Source organism: Chrysemys picta, chromosome 20 (assembly GCF_011386835.1).
Source record: "Chrysemys picta bellii isolate R12L10 chromosome 20, ASM1138683v2, whole genome shotgun sequence".
NCBI lineage: Eukaryota > Metazoa > Chordata > Testudines > Emydidae > Chrysemys > Chrysemys picta.
In genome coordinates, this window is record NC_088810.1 from 2,789,700 (window position 1) to 2,812,479 (window position 22,780).

At 52.8% G+C, this 22,780-nt stretch overlaps 2 protein-coding genes across 3 annotated transcripts in view; one reads left to right on the forward strand and one right to left on the reverse strand.

Annotated features, from left to right (window-relative positions):
* Positions 1 to 22,780, forward strand: part of LOC101947108 (interferon-inducible GTPase 5-like) — a 370,729-nt gene that overhangs the window by 275,431 nt on the left and 72,518 nt on the right. The gene's annotated exons all lie outside the window — the stretch shown is intronic.
* Positions 13,467 to 15,466, reverse strand: LOC101948288 (interferon-inducible GTPase 5-like). Its single transcript, XM_024113287.3, has one exon. The coding sequence runs from the start codon at positions 15,455 to 15,457 to the stop codon at positions 14,225 to 14,227; it is 1,233 nt and encodes a 410-aa protein (XP_023969055.3). The 5' UTR covers positions 15,458 to 15,466; the 3' UTR covers positions 13,467 to 14,224.

Consider the following 22,780-nt stretch of genomic DNA (forward strand, 5'->3'; position numbering starts at 1 on the left):
AGAGGAGAGAGTTTCCTAATCAAACAGCTGGAGACTGGCCTGTTTCATCAAGAAAGTTCAGAAGAGCTGAAGCATTTGAGGCTCAAGGTGAGAGAGTCTCTGTTTTGCAGCTTGTTGAGCAAACACAAAGGGATGGAAAGGTGCAGGGGCAACATGTCCCCCCACATTTCAGGAAATACTGCCGCGGTCACCGCCCCCCAAATTGTAGTGCCCTAGGCGTCCGCCTAGGTCGCCTAATGGGTTGCGCCGGCCTGCTGAAGTGGCTTCATACCATCAAGGAAAATAACAAAAAACTCCTTCGGTGTAGTTTAGCTCTCCAAAATTTTGATTTTAAAATACAACACGTATCAGGAGCTTCTAACAAAGTGGCTGATGCACTCTCCCATGAAAGTTTCCCAGAATCAACTGGTTAAAATCATCCTTAAAATGTGGAAAATGTTGTTAGTTTTATATAATCAGTAGGATTTCTAGAGGTGCATGTGTCTTATTAACTCTGTTTTCTCCTAGAGCTCCAGGATCACTCAATGAAAATAATAGACGGCAGGTTTGAAACAAACCTAAGGAAGTATTTATTCACACAACACACTGTCGACCTGTGCATCTTGTTACCAGGGGATGTTGCAAAGGAAAAAACTATAATTGGGTTTAAAAAAGAATTAGATAAGTTCCTGTAGGTTAGGCCCCTCAATGGCACAAGGTAGATCTCATACACGTCACAGGCACAAGCCCGCAATGCTGGCCTGTGGAGCCACACCCAGATGGGACCTATCTAGGACTTTGTAACTCACTGCTACTAGTACCTCATGGCTGTGAAACTGAGGTGTGGGCATTTTTATACTCCCTGTCCCTGCTCCAGCCCCTTTAAACTGGGTAAAAGGACCCCAGAGTTGTATAAAGGGTTGCTAAAGGCCCCAAATCAGCTGGGAGAAGATTTCCCTGGTACAGGAATTCCAGAAGATAGCCGCTGTCCTTTGCAGGACTCATCACAAGTTCTGGTGTAGGGGCATAGTGGATGTGGGATTTGGGGGAGGAAGAGATGTGGCTACAGTGTAAAACACTGTAGAGATTCCAGGCAGCTCTGTGGCCAACAGGCAGCGAGGTACCAAATGCCATAACTTTGACAAGCTCACAGGACTTTTCTATGTGACCCCTGAGGCCACAGCGTGTCCTAGAACAGGGAAGGTGCAAAGGTGGGTTAACACTACCAGTGCTCCGGGGCTGGGAGTTCTGTGCTGCACCAAGGATGGGGCACTTGGTCTAGCATGAGGCTTGTTAAAGGAACTGGGCAGTTTTAGAAATGCAGAATTGGTGAATCCTGAATGGAATAAACGGGCAAAAAAACCCAAAACAATCTGTTTGCCAATTACAGCGTTCTTGCTGGGTCTTTTACCCTCCAATTATTGACCTGAACTCTCAGCCTCAGCTTCACCTCGGCGAATTTATGGTCTAGGATTGTCTTGAGTTTTTAATAGCCCTCTCTAGCCTGTGACTCAGGACAGGGTGGGGACATCCCCTTCATGCTGATTGGCTGAGGTTCACATGAGAGGAGCCCCAAATGGACTATCAGCTAGATATTGGCCTTGGGCACTGTGTCTCATGCTGAGGGTCTGTATTGTATTTCTGTCCTTTCATCTTCCTTGTCACTCACCTCTGGGTCTTTTCCTGTTTCTCCACATCCTTTCCATACATTGGCGACCAAAACTGGACACTGAAGCAGTGCGGAGTAGAGTGGTGCACTGCTATCAACTCCTCTGACTTGCACGCTATGCCTCTGTTAATGCAACCGAAAATTGAATTTCCCTTTTTTGCCACAGCCCCCCAGAAGGAGCGCCACTTTCTCCAGCCTTGGAGAGGGAAGGACTGGCTGCCTGGTCGTTAGAAACAGATATCTTGGACACAGCAGTGCTGGGAAGGGCAGGAGGAGCTGGGGAGCCCCAGCCTGGTGAACTCCCAGGCCGAGGGCCTGAGACAGGGCCTCAAAGAGGTACTAGGGCTGCAGGGGGGCAGCCAGGGGAAGGAAAAGGCAGCAGGTCCAGCCCCCTTGCTGCTGATGAGTGGCCAGTTCAGACTGCAGTTTGCCTCTGAGGGACGGGGCAAGATGCAGACTGGCAGTGGGTCACTGAGGCGAGGTGGGATTAGGGGATTGGGGTTCCCTAGGGGGGGGTGGACACCTGACTATGGGGACACTGCATGGGGCAGTACCCAAGAGAAGGGGCACCGTGGGCATGTATGGGGAGATAGCAGCAAACCAGTAAAGCCTGAAACCTGAACCCACGATGGCTTATTGCTAAAACCAGCTGAGTCAGCAGGCCATAAAGTGGCCATGCAGCAGCCTCAGCTTGACCAAGGCAGAGGGTTTTGGATTCCACAGAAAGGGCAGCTGGACCCCGTGTCCTTCCTGATAAGAATTGTGTTGAAGTTGCTGATCCATGCATTTTAGAAGAGCAGGATGTGCCTCAGGAATGTCTATTGGGGTCTCAAGGTTGCAAACTCTGGAAAAACCCACACCTGGTTAATCAATAATCACAAGGAGCCTCTTGCTTGACCATTGAAACCGCTTGCTTAACAAGTTTTCTTTAAGGGACATGTCATTCTATTACTGATGTATAAAGAAGGGGGGAAAGCTTGATGTAGTTGGACTCTTCTGGACTCCCTCTGGATACATCTTGTAGTCCCCACCGGCAGACGGAGGATTTGGCCACCGGAAGCCTGCCGCTGTGTCACTCGAGAACCAAACTCAGCATTGCTAATTATCAAGGGTTGGGTGTGTTTTACTAACCCGTTGTGGATGTGTGTAAGTGGTTGAGACTAAGGGTATGTCTACACTACGGGATTAATCCAAATTTACAGAATTCGAATTTTTGAAACAGATTGTATAAAGTCGAATGTATGCGGCCACACTAAGCACATTAATTCGGCGGTGTGCGTCCACGTACCGGGGCTAGCATCAATTTCTGGAGCGTTGCACTGTGGGTAGTTATCCCATAACAATCCCATAGTTCCCGCAGTCTCCCCCGCCCATTGGAATTCTGGGTTGAGATCCCAGTGCCTGATGGGGCAAAAAACATTGTCGCAGGTGGTTCTGGGTACAGCCTCACCCCTCCCTCCATGAAAGTAATGTCAGACAACAGTTTTGTGCCTTTTTTCCTGGGTGAACACAGCAGAAGCCATAACATGGCAAGCATGGAGCCCGCTCAGCTCAAGACAGCAGTCATGAACATTGTAAACACCTCGCGCATTATCGTGCAGTTTATGCTGAACCAGGACCAGAAAAATGAGGCAAGGAGGAGGCGGCGATGACAGCATGGCAACGAGAGTGATGAGGACATGGACACGGACACAGAATTCTCTCAAACCGCGGGTCCCGGCGCTTTGGAGATCATGGTGTCACTGGGGCAGGTTCATGGCGTGGAACACCGATTCTGGGCCTGGGAAACATGCACAGGCTGGTGGGACCGCATAGTGTTGCAGCTGTGGGACAATTCCCAGTGGCTGCGAAACCTTCGCATGCGTAAGGGCACTTTCATGGAACTTTGTGACTTGATTTTCCCTGCCCTGAAGCGCCAGAATACCAGGATGAGAGCAGCCCTCACAGTTGAAAAGCGAGTGGCGATAGCCCTGTGGAAGCTTGCAACGCCAGACAGCTACCGGTCTGTCGGGAATCAATTTGGAGTGGGCAAATCTACTGTGGGGGCTGCTGTGATGCAAGTAGCCAAAGCAATCATTGAGCTGCTGCTACGAAAGGTAGTGACTCTGGGAAATGTGCAGGCCATAGTGGATGGCTTTGCTGCAATGGGATTCCCTAACTGTGGTGGGGCGATAGATGGAACCCATATCCCTATCTTGGCACCGGAGCACCAGGGGAGCCAGTACATAAACTGCAAGGGTTACTTTTCAATGGTGCTGCAAGCACTGGTGGATCACAGGGGACGTTTCACCAACATCAACGTGGGATAGCCGGGAAGGGTTCATGACGCTCGCGTATTCAGGAACACTACTTTGTTTAAACGGCTGCAGCAAGGGACTTACTTCCCAGACCAGAAAATAACCGTTGGGGATGTTGAAATGCCAATAGTTATCCTTCGGGACCCAGCCTACCCCTTAATGCCATGGCTCATGAAGCCATACACAGTCAGCCTGGACAGGAGTCAGGAGCTGTTCAACTACAGGCTGAGCAAGTGCCGAATGGTGGTGGAATGTGCATTTGGCCATTTAAAAGGTCACTGAAGCACTTTACTGACTCACTCAGACCTCAGCCAAACCAATATCTCCATTGTTATTGCTGCTTGCTGTGTGCTCCACAATCTCTGTGAGAGTAAGGGGGGAGACCTTTATGGCGGGGTGGGAGGCTGAGGCAAATCGCCTGGCTGCTGATTACGCACAGCCAGACACCAGGGCAATTAGAAGAGCACACCAGGAAGCGTGGCGCATCAGAGAAGCTTTGAAAACCACACTGTCTGGTGATGTTCTCCTCCTAATACAGCCTGGCACGAAAATCCTCCAAATATTAATGACTAACCTGTTGAACTGGAGATAGTTCACCTCCCAATGACTTCATAAATATCTGCTTCAATTACCTTTGGTAAATGAAATAACCAAACAATCATTCATTTTCTGATATAGCTGTAAAACGCATCGGAAAAGTTTTCAAAATAAATCATGGTTTAAAATGAATAGTGTGTATTTCTAAAACTGAAACCTACATCTGTCTCTGAGTTGTTGTGACAGGGTTGAGACTCACCACCGCAGCGTCTCCTACTGGTCATCTCGGGGAATCGGTTCAATCCAGTAGAGCACCTCCTTCTGGTGGTGTCCCGTCTGTCGTCCCGCCAGGGCTTGGCGTGTGGACCTGCTGTGCTCCCGACGCACAGGGTCCTCTTTCTGGAACACTGCCCTCCGACAGTGTCCTTCTGTCCATTCACGCCCCCTTCCGGGGGGGGGGGGGGGGAGGATGATCAACAGTCCCACACCTTTAAGTCCGATCCCTACAGTCCAGGATCTGGCGTGGTTCCGACTGGACGCTCCCTGCAGCCTATGGCTGAGTGTATGGCCAAAGGGAACAAAAAGGGGGGAATGGGGGGGGGCCCCCCACACTACTCTGAGTCCCGGTCCAGAGACCCTCTAGCGACAGCCTTGCTGTCCTCCTTCTCCTTCCTCCTCTGACTACTCCTCTGGACCGCTTCCCCAATGGCCCTTCTCCCCACTAGGCCTTTTCCTTCCAGGCCTGCCGCCTGGCAGGCTACAGAGTAGGACCGTCTCCCGCTCTCTAAGGCTAGCCTGCACTGCGCTGTCCATGGTGCTGGCCTCCCAGCTCTGGAGACAGACCTTCCCCTCTGAAGGCCTAGGACAGACAGACTGCTTTCGCTCTGAGCAGTCTTTTATATGGCTGAGCTTCGCCCTGATTGGCTCGCAACAAGCCTTTCCCTTATTGGTTGCCGGGACATGCAGGCACCCGGGCCTGCTCCAGCCCACACTCTCCGTGCAGCCACCCCACCACATACCCTCCCCCTTAAGAACCTTCCCTAGTGGCCTGGAACCCAGGAATTAGCCCTCGTACCAGGGCAACACGGTTTACTGGCTCAAGTCTAGGAAATTAGTCCTGGTCCCAGGAGAACACGGCCTACTGGCCCGACTCTCGGGAATTAGCCCTTGTCCCAGGGCAACACGGCCTATGGGCCAAAGTCTGGAAAATTAGCCCTTGTCACAGGGCAACACAGCCTACTGGCCAGAGTCTAAGGAATTAGCCCTTGTCACTGGGCCACACGACCTCGTCACCGTCTCAGCGGGGGGGTCCCACCGAAACACGCTGAGGCTTACCGAGTCTGACGTACTAGTCTCTCACTCCCCTCGGGTTGCTTCCTATCAGTTCGGACGCTGGCGTGTCCCACAGGTCTCCTGATTCTCCACGGGTCTGGAGGTTCACCGCCTCTTCGGGTTCCTCCCACAGTGAGGCTCCACCCCGACCTGGAGAAGTCCCAGTTCCTTGCGGCTCCAGGAGTGCGGGCCGGTCCTCCACCGGAGCTTCCCGCATAGGTTCTTCTCCTACGGCTGCCTGCCTAGGCTGGCCTATGCCCTCTCCCTTAGTACTCTCTGTACACTTGGAGCATACCCAGTACGAGTGGGCCGAGTCCTCCACCGTCAGGGCCACCTGCCTGGTGCCGCTGGAGTTGGGGTGGGGCATGGCTGCCCCCTCACAGACCTCCCCCTGTGCTAAGGATCCCCCCGCTCGGTCCGTTTCCTCACCCTCCTCCCCCAGCCTGGAGAAGAAATCAGCATTAGTATGAGCCTTACCCGGGCGGTGGAACACACGGAAGTCGTAAGGCTGGAGGGCGAGGTACCACCGCATAATTCTAGAGTTAGTGTCCTTCATGCTGTGGATCCAACGCAAAGGGGCGTGGTCTGTGATCAACTTAAAACTATTCCCCAGCAGGTAGTAACGTAGGGCGTCGATAGCCCACCGTACCGCTAGGGCCTCTTTCTCTATCGTCCAAAAATGCTTTTCCCGGGGGGAACAGCTTACGACTTAGGTATAGTACCGGATGTTCTTCCCCGTCTATTTCTTGGGAGAGCACTGCGCCCAAGCCCACTTCGGCTGCGTCCGTTTGAAGTATAAACTCCTTCGTGAAGTTAGGGTGGCGTAGGACAGGTTCTTGAGTGAGCCGTTCCTTTAGTGTGGCAAAGGCTCTCTCACATTGTGTGGACCACTGTACCTGTCGAGGCTGAGAGTTCTTTGTCAGGTCTGACAGGGGGACGGCTATGGATGCAAAATCCGGCACAAAACGGAGGTAATACCCAGCCAATCCTAAAAACTGACATACCTGCTTCTTTGTCTTGGGGACAGGCATGTCTTTGAGCACCTGCACCTTGCTAATCAGGGGCGTTAGTTTTCCCCCTCCTACCATGTATCCCAGGTAGGTCACTTCTTCTTGCCCTAGGTGGCATTTTGCCGGGTTAGCTGTTAGGCCGGCCGCTCTGAGGGCCTGTTACACCCCTGCCAGGTGGTGTAGGTGGTTTTCCCAGACGAGGCTGTAAACTACAATATCATCTATGTAGGCTGCCGCATATTGGTCGTGGGGTTGGAGGACCTTGTTCATCAAGCGTTGGAATGTAGCCGCTGCTCCATGTAACCCGAATGGCATGGTTATTAACTGGAAGAGGCCGAAAGGGGTGGGGAAGGCCGTCTTCGCATGGGAGTTTGGCGTAAGGGGAATCTGCCAGTATCCTTTAGTTAGGTCTATGGTTGACAGATACCTGGCTCCCCCGAGGCGCTCCAACAGTTCATCCACCCTTGGCATGGGGTATGCATCAAAGCGAGAGATAGCATTGACGTTTCTGAAGTCGATGCAAAACCGGGTCATCCCGTCTGGCTTCGGGACTAATACTATAGGGCTACGCCACTCGCTCATTGATTCCTCCACCACTCCCATCTCCAACATCGTCTCTATCTCCTGCCGGACTGTATCCCAGATTCTCTTGGGTAACGGTCGGTGGTTGTCCCTTACCCTCTTCCCGGGGTCGGTGGCAATATGATGACTCATTAGAGTCGTCCAGCCCGGGCGGGCAGATAAAACATCCGGAAATTCCTCCACCAACCGTTGTAAGTGCCCTCTCTGTCTGGGATCGAGGCCTGACCCCAACATGGCCGGTCTGGGGTCGGGAATATCTCCCGCCAGGGGTCCAAGTTCCGAGTCTGGGGTGGACGGGCCGATGAACAGGGCTTCCCGCGTTTTCCAGGCCTTCAGAAGATTGACATGGAAAATGTGAGTCTCCTTACGTCGTCGCGGTAGTCTGACTTCATAGTCAACCGGCCCCACTCGTCGGATTACTTCATAGGGGCCCTGCCAGGAGTTTCGACTCCGCTGAGGGCAGTAGGAGCAGCACCCGATCGCCTGGGCTGAATTTCCGCCCTCTAGCCCCGCGGTTATAGAGGCGTTCCTGGCATGCCTGGGCCCATTCCAAGTTTTCCCGGGCGAAGGCCCCTAATGTTTGGAGTCGCTCCCGGAGGTGTAGCACATATTGCTTGGTTCCGAGGACCCGCGTCTCCTGGGCTTCCCACTCCTCCTTCTGGAGGTCCAATATCCCCCTGGGCTGCCTCCCGTATAAAAGCTCGAAGGGCGAGAACCCCGTTGAGGCCTGTGGTACCTCTCTTATAGCGAATAATAAGGCTGGTAACAAGGCATCCCAATGCGAGGGGTCCTCCTCTACAAACTTCCGCAGCATAGCTTTTAGCATGCCGTTGAACCGTTCTACCAGGCCATCAGTCTGCGGATGGTACACCGATGTCCGGAGAGTCCGTATGTGGAGGAGGCGACATAGCTCTGCTATTAATTTGGAGGACACGTTCGTGCCCTGATCAGTCAATATTTCCCCGGGTATCCCACCCCGGGCAAAAATCTTTACTAGTTCATTCGCGATGGTTGGTGCTGTCGCTGTCTTTAGGGGAATGGCTTTGGGATAGCGCGTTGCATAATCCACCACCACTAGGATAAAGCGGTTCCCTGTCTTACTTCGTTTGAGAGGACTGACGAGGTCCATCCCAATCCGCTCAAAGGGTACCCCCACGACCGGCATGGGTACCAGGGGCGCACGGGCTACCCCTTTTGGCCCGGCTTGCTGGCATTCTGGGCACGATGCGCAAAAGTCCGCCACCTCTCAGTGTATGCCCGGCCAGAAGAACCGGTGAGCTACCCTCTGTAGGGTCTTCTCGTGCCCCAGGTGTCCTGCCCAAGGGTTCGCGTGGGCTAGTTGGAGGAGGCCAGATCGCAGTCTCCGGGGGACCGACAGCTGACGGAACGTCTCTTGGGTCTGGGGTTCCTGCGCTATGCGGTACAGGCGGTCCCGCCATATTTCAAAGTGGAGGCCCTGTGGAGGCCATGGCGTCATGTCCCCCTTGGTGTCGGAGTTAGTGGCCTGCTCCCAGGCTCTGCTTAGGGTTGGGTCTTCTCATTGTTCCTGTAAGAAGTCCCCGTCACGCTCTAGTTCTGCTTGGGCATCCTCCACTGAACGGGGCCTGTCTCCAGGATGATCCACGGGGGCCTCCGAGGTTGAGCAGGTCCTCTCGCCGGGGTCACTCCTTGGTCTGCGCCCTAGAAGTCCCGTTCTAGGCGCCTTAGTCCTGTCTGGTCGGGGCTCGGGCGGCTGGTATCTCAGGAGAACCTCCCCGAAGCCCGGCCAATCCCGTCCCAGCACCACCGGGTAGGCCAACCTGGGGGCCACTCCTACCCGGAGACCCTCCTTTCGGCAGCCTACTCCTATTTCGACCCAGGCTGCGGGGTACGGGCAGATGTCCCCATGCACACACTGCAGGTGGATTGGGGGCCCCAAAAGATTAAGGTTCGGGACCAGCCCCTCTCGTATGAGGGTCTGACTGCACCCCGAGTCTACGAGGGTGTTTGTGGGGGTCCCCTCGACCCAGACAGGTACTACCAGCTTTCCTATCCCTCTCCTCCGAGCCCTTCGTCCGGCCACCCAGGTTTGCCCGTAGCTGCAGTCCATAAAAGGGCAATCTCGTCGAAAATGTCCTTCTTGTCCACAACCCCAGCATCTCTCACGAGCCTCGGCCGGCCCTCGGCCTCCCCGAAGGGGGCCTGCTCGCTCCGGGGGCTGTTGCTCCCTCCGAGTCATCACCTGTGGTAACTTGTCTCTGGGCTCGGGGTTGGGGGCCCTCGGATGCCCATGGCGGTTGCCTGCCAGTGGTTCGGAGGGTCCCAACCCACGGCGGTTCCCCTTTTCTGTCCCGCCCTTGCGACCAAGGTTCCCTGCCGCTCGGGGTGGCGCCTCAGCCCCCTCGGCAGATAAGTAGTCCTCCATCAAGGCCAGCGCTGCTGACAAGGTGGCCGGTCGATGCCGTCGTACCCAGGCCCTTCCTCCCGGGGGCAGGATCTGGGTGAACTGTTCTAGGGCCACAGTCTCCGACACCTGGGGTTCCGTCAAGCCTTCTGGGTTCAACCACTTCCAGCAGTGGTCTCGGATGCATTGGGCCACGGTGAGGGGTCGGGCCCCTGGAGGGTACTGTTCCTTGCGGAGGCGCTGGCGGTAGGTCTCCGGGCTAATGCCGGTATGGTCCAGGATGGCCGCCTTCACTTGGGCGTACTCGAGGGCTTCCCGGGGGTTCGAGGCTACGGTATGCGGCCTGAGCCTGCCCTGTCAAATAGGGGGCTAGCAAGGTGGCCCAATGTTCTGAGGGCCACCGGGCAGCAGTCGCCACCCGCTCAAACGTCACCAAAAATGCTTCTGGGTCGTCCTCAGGCCCCATCTTGGTGAGGCCTACCGGTAGTGCCCCCAAGGTATCCCCAAGTCCGGTCCCCATGGGTGCAGCAGGGGTGCCTCCCGCCGGGCGTAATAGCGCGGCCATCTGTTGTACTAGGTGTTCCTGCTGCGCCCGCTGCTGGGCGGGCGACTCCCGGAGGAGCTGTTGCTGGTGCTCTTGATGCTGAGTCATCAGCAGTTGCTGTTGGCTAGTCATTTGTTGCAGCATTTGCACCTGCTGCTGTTGCTGCTGGGCCGACTGCTCCTGTTGCTTTTCCAGCATCCACTTCAGGAGCTTCTCGGCCTCTATCCTGGAGGTCAGCGGGATGCTCCCGACGCAACCCCCACACTCTGGACCCTTTAACAGGTCCGGATCAGTCCCCACTTCTGGTACCACGTGTGACAGGGTTGAGACTCACCACCGCAGCGTCTCCTACTGGTCGTCTCGGGGAATCGGTCTGATCCAGTAGAGCGCCTCCTTCTGGTGGTGTCCTGTCTGTCATCCTGCCAGGGCTTGGCGTGTGGACCCGCTGTGCTCCTGACGCACAGGGTCCTCTTTCTGGAACACTGCCCTCCGACAGTGTCCTTCTGTCCATTCATGCCCCCTTCCTGGGGGGAGGATGATCAACAGTCCCACACCTTTAAGTCCGATCCCTACAGTCCAGGATCTGGCGTGGTTCCGACTGGACGCTCCCTGCGGCCTATGGCTGAGTGTATGGCCAAAGGGAACAAAAAGGGGGGAATGGGGGGGCCCCCCACACACTACTCTGAGTCCCGGTCCAGAGGCCCTCTAGCGACAGCCTTGCTGTCCTCCTTCTCCTTCCTCCTCTGACTACTCCTCTGGACCGCTTCCCCAATGGCCCTTCTCCCCACTAGGCCTTTTCCTTCCAGGCCTGCCGCCTGGCAGGCTACGGAGTAGGACCTTCTCCCGCTCCATAAGGCTGTCCTGCACTGCGCTGTCCATGGTGCTGGCCTCCCAGCTCTGGAGACAGACCTTCCCCTCTGAAGGCCTGGGACAGACTGACTGCTCTCGCCCTGAGCAGTCTTTTATATGGCTCAGCTTGGCCCTGATTGGCCGTCCCCAATCTGGGCCCTGATTGGCTGTCCCCAACCTGGGCTCTGATTGGCTTGCAACAAGCCTTTCCCTTATTGGTTGCCGGGACATGCAGGCACCGGGCCTGCCCCAGCCCACACTCTCCGTGCGTGGGGCAGCCGCCCCACCACAGTTGTGAAGAATATGTATTAAGGTTATAACAACCTTATAACAAGAATGCACTTTTATGTAGAAAACCATGATTAAATCGAGTCTTCCTGACTAGTGATTTAAATCAAATCCACCCTGGCACTCCTTATAGGGATGAGTGGTTATGAAAACCAGTGTCCTCAATTCAAGGTTCTCCTGATCCCAAAGGGCCAGGCACACAACCCAGGTCAACATATAAATCAGATCTTACCCAAAAATCACGCTGTTGCCAATCTCCTTTAGTATTTAAAATCTTAAGGTTTATTCATAAAAAGAAAGAAATATAGATGAGAGTTATAATTGGTTAAAGGGATGAAATACTTACAACAGTTGCACAGTCCTTGGTTCAGGCTTGTAGCAGTGATGGAATAAACCGCAGGCTCAAATCAAGTCTCTGGAACATCCCCAGCTGGGATGGGTCCTTCAGTCCTTTGTTCAGAGCTTGTTTGTAGCAAAGTCCCTCCAGAAGTCAGAATCAGGATTGAAGACAAGATGGAGGGGCTTCCAGGGCCTTCTATATCCTCTGCCATGTGGAAGGATGCCCCTTTGTACTTACTGTGGAAAATTACAGCGGCAAGATGGAGTTTCAAGTTACATGGGCAAGTCACATGTCCATGCATGAGTCAGTTCCTTAGAGTAGCAGCCATTGTCCACATGCAAGGTTGAACGTTCCCAGGAAGGCTAATCAGATGTAGATTGGCATCTCCCAAGGTCCATTGTCATTTAAGTACTCCTTGATTGGGCCATTCAACTTGAATAGTCCCTTCTCAATAAGCTGGCCAAATGTTTCACGGGTGCTACTCAGAATCAAACACATTGAAATACAAATACACAGCCAATACTCATAACTTCAAATACAAAAATGATACATGAATACAAACAGCATGTAGTGGGGTGGTTCCCCGCTCCTGCCCTTCGGGGCTTGAAACAGCCCAGGGGAGGGCTGTGGCTGGGGCAAGAAGCCTGGACTGATTGGAGAAGGTAGGCTCAGCTGTGACCAAGCCCCAATCAGCCCCAGCTGGCCCCTATAAGAGGCAGTGAGCCAGGAGTCTAGAGGGAGAAGGGCCTGGCTGCAAGGTGCCAAGAAAGGAGCCTAGCTTGGAGCAGGGCTGGGGAAAGGCCAGGGGAGCTGGGAGCTCCGGCCTGGAAAGCCCCAGGCTGCGGGCCTGATGACAGGCCAAATAGGTGCAGGGTTGCAGGGGGAAGCCCATGGGTAGGCAGAGGTAGCAGGTCCAAACCCCTTTGCCTATGATGAATGGCTTACACTGCAGTCCGCCCCAGTGAGCGGGGGGCTAGATGGGGACTGGTAGTAGCCGAACACTGAGGTTCCCCTGGGAGGGGGAGACCCTGAGGCTGTATGGGGTTACTGCCGGGGGGCAGCACCCCAGATAAGGGGGCACCAAGGTCCTGGGAGGAACACAGGACCAGCGGTAAGGCGGATCACCAGCCTGCAGGGGGCGCTCCGGAGGTGGACGAGCTAATTCCTGAGGATCACCCGCAAGAGGCGCCGCAGGGGTGAGTCCCGCAATGTACACAGCATAATCATAACCAGCAAAGTACAGCCTTTTCATAGATATCTCACTTGACCATCTTTGTACAAGATTTGTTGCAACTATATGACAGTGGTTGCAATAATGCAATAACCCATGGGACTCCCCACTACTGGGGATTAGCTGTGTAAACCCATGGGATTCCTTGCCACTGGGAATTAGTGGAGCTAACCCACAGGACTCCCTACGACTGGGTTTTCCTCTCTGACCATTGTCATGATCTACAAGAGGCTTAATTCAGTTTATAAGTGAATTTATCATATGATATGACTATCTGCAAGAGCAGTAATGATAAAGCAACAAGCACACTAATTATTGATCTAGTATAAATGCAGTTGCACTGGCTATAGACTATATTAAAATTTAGCATCTGTATCCAACTCGTAGCAATATGCTGAATTGTCCAAGGGCTCACACTGGCTGTTGGGATCATGATATGATCACATTGCTCCTCGGATCACCTGATGCAAAACACAGCATTGATACAGTCAAGTCAATATATGAGTGTTGCCAACACTTGTCATTCTCACAATTATTGGTATTTCCCTTTAAAGCTTCCTGGAGTCATGTGATCACAGGAGACTCTCAGTTTTTATTTTAAAAAAGAAGTTGTTTCTAGCCCTCGTTTTTAGTGGCTGTGGAGAACAGCAGGAAAAGGTGACCAAGAAACCCTCAAAACAGGAGGCAAACGAAAAAAACAGCAACATTTTTAAAAATCTAATGATTTTTAGGGGCCTGAATGGTGATTTTTTGAATGCTCATGGTCGACATTACTGGGAAATGCTTGTTCCAGCGCCCTCATTCATTTGTAACCCGGCTGATAGCGCACAAACTAGCCATGGTCTGCACTTCTTCAAATCAAAGGCATTGTTTAAAAGATGCACAAAGTCTGCTGTAGGCCCTGGCTGGAGGGTCTGGTAGGCCGGGTTCTAAAGAGACAGCAGCTGACAGCAACGTTGGTTGCTACATTGAGTTACATCAGTTGAGGATCTTCGTGTATTCGGTTGGTTTTCCTGTATTAGACAAAATGTTTTGTCTAAAAAGCCTAGAAAATTAACTCACTGCAGAAAATTAAAGAATAAAAAATGCCGCTTCTTTTTTGGCTTGATTTTTAAAATGTGGGAGGGTCATGCCTTGATCTCCAGCTGGGATTGGGTCTCTGACTCATGAACACGTCTGCTGATCATTTAAGCTTTTTCCCGTCTTCCGTCAAAGCGGTCTTCCGAACCCTTTCGGCATCTTCAGCCACTTCATTGAGAAATCTCAACAGCATGAAGTAGGTGGTTAAAAAAGAGATTCCTGCAGTTAACATGGGACCAAGTACGGGTACATATGCAGTTAATTTAGGCAAACTCGTCTTTAGCAGCAGTTTGATTACAACATCTCTGTTTATTTCTTTTGCCCCGGGAGATATGATAACAGCCTTCAGCTCTGCTATCGGTTTCCCAGTCTGCCTGGCCAGATTAGCCAAGGAGCCGTCATCTAGGCCAAAGTACTTGTAGAAGGCAATCATGGATCCTAGCAGGATGCTAATATCACAAGCAACAGAGATCCCTGGGATAGGAATGACATTGACAAAAGCCGACGCGAGAGAGATTAGCCATATCCACTTCTTCAGGGCAGCTTTCTTCTCGTCTATGATTTCGGCAGACAGGTTTGGCAGACTGAGCAGAAAGGCAAGTCTCTGCAGACCTTGGATATCATCCTGCAAAGTCTTTACAAGGCCGGGAGCATCATACTTTGTGAATTCGCAGCTGGAGAGAAGGAAAATCTCTGGGTTGCTTATTCCTGCCTTTTGCAGGTGTTTCCTGCAGTCCATCCTGAGTTGTTCCAGGACGCTCTCCTGACTGAACGTTCTAGGGTGATCCCTTTCTTCATTGCGCAAGTCTTCATCCACCTTGGAGCGCACAAAGTAGAACCTCTTCCCCATCCTCTCGATCTCTCGGGCCAGGGCCATGTGGATGCCTTTGAAGCGCTCCGAAGCGATGATCACGAAGAAGTCATAGCATTTGAAGTTCATCTGCTTCAGGTATGTGTTTGGCTGAAAATCTGGGGTGCCAGTGCCGGGCAGGTCCCACAGCCTCACGTTGGGATGGTTTGGATAGGGATAAACGGTTGGCTCCGTCATCGTTTCTGTCACCCCAGTTGGGGCAGCCCCGTCATCCTCAGCAGTCAGTCCCCGGAGGGCGTTGATGAAGGACGATTTCCCTGCGCCCGTCTCCCCCATGACTGCGATGTTGAGAATGGTGGATTTGAACAAATCCAGCTCTGCCTGTGCTATAGAAGCCACTTCAGCCTGTCCTTTGTCTTTGAAAAGATCCGTGAACTCCTCAAACAACTTTACGGAGCCATTGAAGAGTTTCTTTGGGTCCAACCCTAGATCCAGAGCTTTCATAAGAAGTGAGATTAACTCCATATCCTTCTTGAGCGCTGAGACTAGCTCCATATCTATGGCACCTGCAAGAGATTCCCTCTTCCCAAGACAAGAAAAGGAAAAGTCATGTTTTGGTTAGTGTAAATGTAGCCTTAAAAAATAAAACTGTTCATCTAGCAACTAACAAATTTGCAGCCGACCCCCCCACCAGCACATGTGCTGAAAACTTCCATCCCCGTCTCCACTGTGCACAAACCTTAACCTCCCCAGTGCACGGACTATTACTCTTGGGGGAATTCTGCGCTCCTGCCTGCGTGCATAATTAACGAGCTGTGCATATTTTTAATAATTTGGCACAGAATTCTCCCGGGAGTAGACTATGGGGCCTTCAGCTGTGCTGCTCTGTGGAGCCAGGAGAGAAGGAGGTCGCCATGGGGGTGTCTGATGATGTCTGGAGTACGTGTTGCTTTTTGGGATGTGTTGGAGATGGGAGTGAAAGCCAAGGACCACCCAGCACAGGCACAGGGGTGGAGAGAGAGGGGCTCAGACAGCCCCCCACCAGAAAGCAAACTGCTCCTAATTCCCAACTCCCACATGGGGGGCAGGCACCCCTAGAGTGCTGCCCCCCCCCTAGATCCTGGCTGACACGAGGGGTGGGTGAGAGAAGGACTCTGACACTCCCAAATCCTGGTACACACCTGGGAGGAGACTATGTGGGGCTGACACACTCCTTCACCCCTCATCCCAACCCCTTGCCCTGCCACCCATCTCCATGTCACCCCTAGCATCCCCCCCTCTTATCCCCACCCCTTCCCCCTGAGGTGGTCCCCAACCCCTCCCCATCAACCACCCCATTTATCCCCCTCCCCTCACTGCAGCCCTAAACCTCGATAATCAGAATAAGAAACTACTTGGACAGAATCATAGACGTAGGACTGGAAGGGACCTCGAGAGGTCATCAAGTTCACTCCCTGCACTCATGGCAGGACTAAGTACTATCTAGACCTTCCCTGACAGGTGTTTCACTAACCTGCTCTTAAAAATCTCCAATGGCAGAGATTCCACAACCTCCCTAGGAAATTTATTCCAGTGCTTAACCACCGTGACAGTTAGGAACTTTTTCCTAATGTCCAGCCTAAACCTCCCTTGCTGCAATTAAGGCCCATTGCTTCTTGTCCTGTCCTCAGCGTTAAGAAGAACAATGTTTCTCCCTCCTCCTTGTAACAACCTTTTATGCACTTGAAAACTGTTATCATGTCCCCTCTCAGGCTTCTCTTCTCCAGACTAAGGCTCTGTCTACACAACGCACCTTACAGCAGTGCAGTTTCGCCACTGGAGCCGCACCGTTGTAAGGTGCTCTGTGTAGCTTGCACTTTATCACCAGTCGAGAGCTCTCCTGGTGATAAAATAAAACCACACCTAACAAGGGGGCTCCCAGTGACAAAGCACTGTCCACACTGGTACTTTTCAACGCTAAAACGTATGTCGTTCGGGGGGGTGTTTTTTTACACCCAGAGCAACAAAAGTTTTAGTGCTGAAAGTGCCAGTGTAGACAAAGCCTAAACAAACCCAATTATTTCAATCTTCCCTCATCGGTCATGTTTTCTAGACCTTTCATCATTTCTGTTGCTCTTCTCTGAACTTTGTCCAATTTGTCCACATCTTTCCTGAAATGTGTTGCCCAGAACTGGACACAACACTCCAGTTGAGGCCATATTAGCACAGACTAGAGCGGAAGAATTACTCCTTGTATAGTTTCCTTTTTCTTTTCAGATCTCAGCCCTGGGGTAGATTGAATTTAGGACCAGATGTTATGTTTGATGGCTGTATCATCCCCCCATGCTGTCCATGTCATGGCTATTAACGCTCAGCCTCTGAGCATAAGCAGTTAGACATGTGAACATTTGGCAGATGCCCATCTTGAGAGCTAAATGCTTTTGCTAATACCAGTGTGAATTCTATTCCTGCAAAGGGCTAGCAGCTGCCCTGAATTCTCCCAGGGTGACTCTTGAGTGGCTGAGACCCTTGTGTGAGGATCACAGCCCTGGTTTTATCCCTAGTTCTGTACCAACGTCTCATTATTTGCAGGGTGGTTGTAGCTGGGTTGGTCCCAGGATCTGCTGATCCTGCACCCCAACCTGTTTGGGGCCCCCATTCAGTTGTATTCTACTCGCTGTAGGACCTTCAGGCCCACTGACAGCATTTGTGGGCCCCGGGCAGAATAGACAATGGGCCCCCTACAAAGTGGGTCCACCGGACATTTGGGCTGTGCCGTGCCTGCACTGTTGTCATGTTCCCTCATACTTTTTTCATCCATGTGAGCAAGACATTGTGTTCTGTGCACCGAGGCATGTGTGCAGATGTGCACCCCAGTAAAAACAAAAACCTAGATCTCATATATATATATATATATATTTAACAGGTTACAATAGGGATAATTACTCCAGCCAGGACAAGCTGGGCATTTTAGAACTCACTACTCAAAGAATTAAATTTAAATGTAAGAGAAATAAAAATTATGAAATGCAGAGACCAGTCAAAATACTAAAATAGCATGCTTTGAAAGGATAAAATTACAGTGATTATATGCGCATTGCAGGAAGTACCAAGTAGTAACAACAACAATAATACAAATATATGTTGGGAGGTGAGTGTAACACACAGAGACAGGACTCTGTGTGTGTGTGTGTGTGTGTCTGTGTGTGTGTGTCTGTGTGTGCTGGCTGCTGGGGAAATTTGAGAGATGTCTGAACTGTCTCTTTAAGACACTCACTGAAAGTTCTCCTTCTCTGTTCCTGAGCCCTATCTCCCCTCCCCGGCTCTTTGGAGATGGGGTACATGGGCAGGGAGAGAGAGAGAGAGAGATGGCTGCTGGGGAAATCTCAGAAACAGTGCACTGTTTCTTTAAGAAAGGCACTCAGTCACACACTCACCATTCAGAGTAGAACGCAGCGGCTCTGAGTCCTCCAGGTTGTGTCCCTCTCCCCTGCACTGCAGAGATGGGGTACAGGGGCAGGGGGACACCCTGACATCAGCACCCACTCCAAGGCCGCCCAGAGGGCGGGGCAAGTGAGGCAATTTGCCCCAGGCCCCGGGGCCCGCAGGGGCCCCCAAGAGAGTTTTTCGGGGCCCCTAGAGCGGGGTCCTTCACTCGCTCCAGGGGCCCCAGAAAACTCTTGTGGGGCCTGGGCCCCCGGAGCTTCTTCCGCTCCAGGTCTTCGGCAGCAATTCGGCAGCGGGGGGTCCTTCCGCTCCGGGACCCGCTGCCAAAGTGCCCCGAAGATCCGTGGCGAGGGGTCCTTCCGCTTCAGGACCTGCCGCCGAAGTGCCCCGAAGATCCGTGGCGAGAGGTCCTTCCGCTTCAGGACCTGCCGCCGAAGTGCCCCGAAGACCCATGGTGGGGGTCCTTCCGCCCCAGGACCCGCCACCAAAGTGCCCTGAAGACCCGCGGCAGGGGGTCCTTCTGCTCCAGGACCTGCTGTCGAAGGGCCCCGAAGACCCGCGGCAGGGGGTCCTTCCGCCCCAGGACCTGCCGCCGAAGTGCCCCGAAGACCCGCGGCGGGGGGTCCTTCCGCCCCAGTGCCCACCTCCGAAGTGCTGGGTCTTCAGCGGCAATTCGGCAGCAGGGGCCCCCCACTGCCAAAGACCCCAGGCCCCTTGAATCCCCTGGGTGGCCCTGACCCCCTCCCCCGTGCTCTGCAAAGCTCGGAGGAGGATCCCAGGAGCAGCAGGATGGAGCAACGTTGTGGGGGAGGGCACCTGCTGCCTCTGCTACTCAGCTAAGAGGCCCCATCAGGCCCTTTGAAATTGCCCAGGCCCCCCTGGGCAATTGCCCCCCCCATCGGCAGGCCTGCCAACAGTACAAGGTAGGGTGGTGAGTAACCACATCAGATGTGTAATACATAGGGTGACCAGATGTCCCGATTTTATAGGGACAGTCCCAATTTTGGGGCTTTTTCTTATATAGGCTCCTATTACCCCCCCACCCCCATCCCCGTCCCGATTTTTAACATTTGCTGTCTGGTCACCCTAGTAATATATAACTTGTTTATATCAAGGTGGACAATAGAAATCATAGAAGGGGCACCTTTGTCCAGCCGAGGGGGCAGCAGAAAGTCCTGCTGCTGGCTGAGCTGAATCCATTGTAAGGGGCATACGTGTTAGTGTCCACGCTTAGTCTGCCAGGCGCCAGGACCAGGCTTCGTTAACAATAAACCTGGCTGAATCCTTCACCACTGAACCCAGTCTGTGGTCTTTCTGGGTAATACTGTCGAGCTCTGCTGGGTTGGCTATCTGCCCAGAGCCGGGACAGCACCTGGAGAGAACACACATGCTCTCACACCGACGGAGAAGGGTCGGCAAGATCCAATCTGTCCTCATATACTTTACACAAGTCAGATGAGCCTGGCACTCCTGTTTCCTAGTCCCAAGGAGATGATTTAACCTGCATGGTCGGGAATATGGGTAACTTGGCTAGCTGACTACACAATGTTCTCACTAACGAGTTACAGCCAGAATCTCCATTGCCTCCCGAGCTATGGGTGGTGGGGCAGATAATACAATCCAGTCAAAGTTGGACTTTTCTTTCCTACTTAGCCCCATACGTGTTCTGTTGCTCTTATCACTGAAGAACCTCTTTAGCCTGTCAGGAAGTAAGCTTTGGTGAAAGACTTGATGAAAGACTCCCATTGACATCAGTGGTTGGATCAAGCCATACATGAGGAATGGACCCTGGAAAAGGTTTTGGGGAGATAAAAGGTCTTTCTGGAAATGGTGGGGGAATTCCCCCCCAAAACACACACGTGCTTCCATCCCCATCCCCTACTGGTTGCCCCAATTTTTTAACAAGCCACAAAACATAAGAGAATCTCTCACCGGCAGCCCACAAATGCTTCAGTTCTTCTGAACTTTCTTGAAGAAATAGGCCTCTCTCTCTCTGTCTCTCTCTCTCTCTCTCCCTCTCCTCTTTATATAGGAAGCCAAGACATAGATCTGATTAATACCAGAAGTGAATGTAGCACGTCACAATTTGTTTTATATAAGCAACCACAAGACAGTTCGCTGCACTCCTACTTATCACACACAAGGGATTTTATTTTCATTTTCCGTTTTTTGGAAGACTGTGCTTTGTGTGGAAAGTCCTGGGTGAGGTTAAGTAAACACCACAGATCAGAAAAGGGTGGAGATGCCCTTTCATGCCTGACAGTCAGAGAACAACAAATACACCAAACACGGTACCGCTGCACATTTCCTGGGCCTCCTGTGCACTGCACCCTCCCTTAACTGCCCCATAACACATGGTGGAAACATCACAGATCACTTAGGGGCTCTGGATCTGGCCTCCATGGAGTAAACTGGGGGCTCCTCCCCAGCAGGACAATGGAGCAAGGATCCCCCACCCTGCATTTTCCCCCTGATTACTTCCCCTCTGTGATTAATTAATTATTATTATTATATTCTCTCTGTCCGGGAGACCAGTCATTCAGGGTGTCACCATGTCAAACTCCATTGGGACAATGGGCAGTGCTGATGTGGGGTTCTTGTTCTGCTAGAAGGTGTTGAAGGTGTAGAACGTTGCTTCACTCAGCAATAATTACAATAATAATATATTATCATCCCCAGACGCAGGGGCCCAGAAGGACCGCAGGATCAGGGGTGGCAACAGGGGCCCATAAAGACATAGGGCAACTGACTGCGTTTTGTGGGTGCGGGAGAGCGAGCGAGAGCCTGGAGCACTGGGCCTGGTGTAAGCTCTGAGGCATGAACCATAGTCAGCAAAATTAGGCCATGCCATGAAACAATGTCAGGCCCTGGATTAAAGCAGATGCTTACACATTCACTGTCTGCTACATGACCTTGGCAAAGGTATTGCAAGTGTTTCTAGAATAAAGGCACTCCTAAGAAGCAACATATACCGGGTATGTGTGTGAACTCACTCCAGAAGATTAGCCCAGGTACATCCTGGCCTAACAGCAGATCAGAGGGTTTGACAGAAGCAATGTATAGGGATGTTTTGCTCAAGACACCTGGAGGAAGGTACAAGGAGAAGTAACAAGCAGCTGTCATGAAGCACATGAGGTGGTACGTGAATTGTTTGTCTCAGTCTCTAAATGTTGGGGTACCTTGCCTTAACCCTTTGCGTGGCCAAGGTGTCACGGAGTGTGGGGGAACTCAGGGCCCTGCACCCCCGGCTTCCTGCGATTCACCATGACTCTTAGTCAGCCAGTAAAGCAGAAGGTTTATTTAGAAGACAGGGACACAGTCCAAGACAGGTCTTGCAGGCACAGACAACAGGATACCCCTCAATTAGGTCCATCTTGGGGTCCTCGGGCACCCCAGCCCCCCTTGGGAGATCAGAGCCCTCTCTGCCTCCCAGCCACCTCACCAGCCAGCTCCTGAAACTCTCCCTTCAGCGACCCCTCCCACAGCCTTTGTTCAGTTTCCCGGGCAAAGGTGTCACCTGGCCTCTAACCCCTTCCTGGGTTCTCATGTTACATGCTCAGGTATTCTCCTTCGGGCAGTCTCCCATCCCCCAATGCAGACTATCCTAGTCACACTCCCCTGTCAGCATTCACAGACCACAGTAGGAACAGTCCCAGTTTGTCACATCTCTCCCCCCTTCGAGACCGAACTGAGCGGGGTCACTTCAGCCAGTGACCAGGGAAGTTCGATCCTACCCCCGTTCCCAGGGATGCCCCAGCATCCCTCCCATTCCTTGCTGAGAATTACACCAGGCCCCTCCAGTTTCACGCCCCCCCCTTAGGTCGGGGGTGCTCGATGGCACTCGCAGTTCGCATGTGGGAAGGTTTAGGCGGCCTGTGCCCTTTTCCCACCCCAATACCCCTGGAGTTCCAACTGGGCTGTGGTCTTCTCCCAGCGCTCCAGTCTGGAGGTCTGTGCTTTGGGCTCTCTTGGTTCAGAGCCCCCCTTTTTACCCTGGCCGCCCTCTGGAAAGGCTCCTCTATGCTGGGCAAGGGTCCTAAAGCTGTTTTCCCCTTGTCCCAGGCCTTCCTCCCCCTCTGACAGGGGTCACAGGATCGGCAGTACTGTCGGACAGTAACAAAGACCCCAGGCCAGTAAAAGCTCCGTAGCAGCCTCTGCTGGGTACGCCAGGTTCCCTGGTGCCCTGAGAGAGGAATGTCATGGGCCCGGCACAGCAGCTGGCGGCGATACTTCTGGGGTACCACCAGCTGCCTCCTGATCCTCCCTGACTCCATTTTCCCTGGGGGAGCCCATTCTCGGTACAGGAACCCCTTCTCCCACAGGAACCTTTTCCGGCCACCTCGTCCCATGGTCTGTACCGCACCGAGGTCGGCCAGGTCCCTTATCTTCCGCAAGGAGGGATCTCTCTGCAACTCGGCCTGG